Source organism: Morone saxatilis, unplaced genomic scaffold (assembly GCF_004916995.1).
Source record: "Morone saxatilis isolate NCDOM2014 unplaced genomic scaffold, NCSU_SB_2.0 Contig2, whole genome shotgun sequence".
Classification (NCBI taxonomy): domain Eukaryota; kingdom Metazoa; phylum Chordata; class Actinopteri; family Moronidae; genus Morone; species Morone saxatilis.
The window spans coordinates 565,368-568,471 of record NW_023339762.1 but is presented as its reverse complement, the minus strand read 5'-3'; the positions used below and the strand labels follow the sequence as shown (position 1 = coordinate 568,471).

General features: G+C 39.7%; 1 protein-coding gene across 1 annotated transcript in view; it reads right to left on the bottom strand.

Moving 5' to 3' along the window:
* LOC118329906 (aminopeptidase N-like) overlaps positions 1–2,013 on the bottom strand; it is a gene marked incomplete in the record, with an annotated part of 13,281 nt that extends 11,268 nt beyond the window's left edge. Inside the window, 4 exon segments of the mRNA XM_035664249.1 lie at positions 513–655; positions 773–959; positions 1,452–1,568; positions 1,920–2,013. Coding sequence (XP_035520142.1) covers positions 513–655; positions 773–959; positions 1,452–1,554 — 433 coding nt within the window.
* Between the last annotated feature and the right edge of the window lie 1,091 nt (positions 2,014–3,104).

Below are 3,104 nucleotides of genomic sequence, written 5' to 3'. Positions count from 1 at the left end.
GTCTTTCGACCACTCAAAGCGCTGTACACTACATTTCACACTCACACACTGATGGCAGCAGCTGCCTTGCAAGGTACCAACTGTTCATCCGAAATCACACACATTCACAGCATCAAGAGCAATTTGGGGTTCAGTATCTTGCGCAAGGACACTTCAACATGCAGTAAAGAGGAGCCAGGGATTGAACTGCCAACCATCTGATAAGGGGATGGCCTGCTCAACCTTTGAGCCACAGCCACCATTGGTAATGCAGGACCCAGTTGATATTGTACCCCGTGGTGCACAGATCAGCCAAAAATTTGCCATCAAGTTATTAAGTTAAAAAAAAACCCACTGAAACACAGTAAACCTGGGCCTTTGGGACCTTGGAGGTCGGGGCCAAAAGGTAGTTGACTGCCTGAAATGAGTTTGGCTGGGAATGGAACCTTCAAAACTGGACCAATCATCTGATAGTTGATTTTAACTGTGGATGCAAATACACCTCTGTTTCGATACATACAGACAGCACTGACCTATTTCCATGCCGTTGGATAGGGCTACAGTTCCAGGGGGGTGGATGAGAGTTATATTGAAAACGGCTTTCATAGCTGGCTCATCAAAACAAGGGAAGGTCTTCCTGGCATGAGTTGGATGCATCTGAGAGGTGGCAACAATCCTGAGAATGAGCAGAACATTCTGAACACAGTGCCAATGAACACAATGTAGGCATCTGAAATATTCTCACCAGACCAAATGTAAATAGCGATATAGAGAGACATAATAGAGAACGTACTTTCGGACTCCATCTTCCTCATATTCACTCCGGTAAAAGCCTGCCAAGTCATCAGCTAGTTCTCCAGTGAACTCTGTGTACAGCTCATACTTCTGTCCTTGAGTTAATTTACTATTGAGCTGGATAACCAGATACTGGGTCTCAGACTGCAGCCTGCAGGACTTAATTGTGGGAGCAGATCCACCACCTGTGGAAGAAATAGAATTATGGGTAAAGAAAAGTGATATAGGATAATGTAGGATGCCAAGTCCTACCAAAAGAGTCTTGCACATATGCATTACTAGAGATGTATTCATCACATGAAACACATGAAACATTTACTTTAAAACATCTTTTAAAAAATGGGTAATATGAAGGCCAGTAAGGACCAGACCACTTTATCGTAATACATACGGTAGGAATTTTTCTTCTATTACAGTAAAGGGATATTAGTAATGTTGAGTTGTAATCCATATTTTACTGTTGGGTTTTACCATAATTTATTTTTACAGTGTTTAATTTCTATATATTAAAATTAACTGTAATGACAGAAACACTGAGATAAGGTATTACATAAATGGTAAATAACTACAAAATAAGTATCAAATTAACATGTGAAAAGCTAATATGGAAAAGCTGCTAACATTGAGTCTGTCTTTTTCTATATGTGTGGGTATAGGCGTGTGTGTGTGTACATTACCTGAAGCGATGAGCCTGGCAATGTGTGTGTCGTTCAGCTTAGTGTACTTGAGTTTGTTGGAGTGGATCAGGATCAGATCAGTTTCTTTCACGCACTTAAACATCAGAGTGGATCGGCCTGGTGAAAGCAAGGAAATGACAAAGACATTCATTCTAGATCCTGCATCTTGCTAACAGTCAAAAACACATAATGGGGGTCTGTGGTTCGGGTGGCAGAGGTTCGATTCCAGTAGAAATGTCCTTGGGCAAGATACTGAATAGAAAAGGTGTGATTTTTTTTTTTAGTATGATTTTGTGCATTTTGGATAGGACGCTCTGTATCACTCTTGATGAGCAGTTTGCACTGGCAGAGTGTGTACCCTCTGCTATCAGTGTATGAAAGTGTGTACCCTCTGCCATTCTCCACCAGCAGCAACTTTAAGAGACAAATAAACAATATGTTCTGTAAATAAGAAGCCTTGTTAATCACCTGTAAAAATGTAGAGGCCGGAACTTGGTTCAGGGCTGAGGCGAGGCCACAAGGTGATGTTGTAGCAGTCAGGGACCAAATCAGTGGGAAGACGAAAGCTTAGGGGAATAAACAGAAAGGTCATTGAACTGAATGAAATCATGTGTTTACTTTGTTGATTTATACGACTGTAAAGTAGTAGTGAAATAGAAAAGATGACAACTGCTTACATAATATAATCCATTGTCATTATTCTACCAAGTCTGGATATATTCATATCCATGTAGCATTACTGACTGGGAAACTGCTTCATAATGTTTTATGAGTCACAGTGTGAGAAAAATCCCGCAGTGTGATTATAGTAATAAAATATATATGATCTACCGTAAAGATAAATATTGATATATTGCCAAGTCGAAGCATGTACATCTTTATTTGCATTAACAAAATTGCCATCACCTGCTAGTAAAACTTCAGTCATCCTAAATAACACAAAAGGTCATTTGTCATCACAATCCGAAACAACTCGTATGAGCATCTTAGACTATTTTCTGACACTTTCACTGTCTCCTAACAGTAGTACATGAGACAGATCATTCCTAGCCTACTTAAGTTATGACAATGAAGACAATCAGAGAACAATTAATTATGATTTCAGCTGGCTTGAAACATGTGGAGTGCATATAACAGGGGGTTCTGGGTAAGTAACCCCTAGGTTTGGGCTAAGCCCCAAATATTTACAATGTCTGGCTCTGCAACTGCTCGTAAGCCCCTCCCCTTAAAATCAGCTTTTCAATGAGCACAGAGAAACTTTCCACTTTCAGCAGATGATTTTGAAAGCATCCTTCTAGAGTCAAACTCTGCACCGACAGCATTCAAACAGCACACTGTAGAAACAAGAGGAAATACTGATTTCTGATTGTTGAGACTTCACTGAACAGCCAAAGACATGATAAAAAAGACGATGGGTGTCTCACCACACTGCACAACACTTGGTGGTCTCCATACATAGACAGTTAAAAAGAAATACATACAGATACAATCATGTGAAATCTGCGTAGAACATAACATCAAATGGCCCAAAAGCAAAGTAAAACCTGTACAAATAGACAGATTCAACAACAAAGGCTGATGCCATAACAGTAACAAAAATTGATAAAATTGGAAAATTTGTTCTGATAATGGAACTCATTTTGACAATGCTGT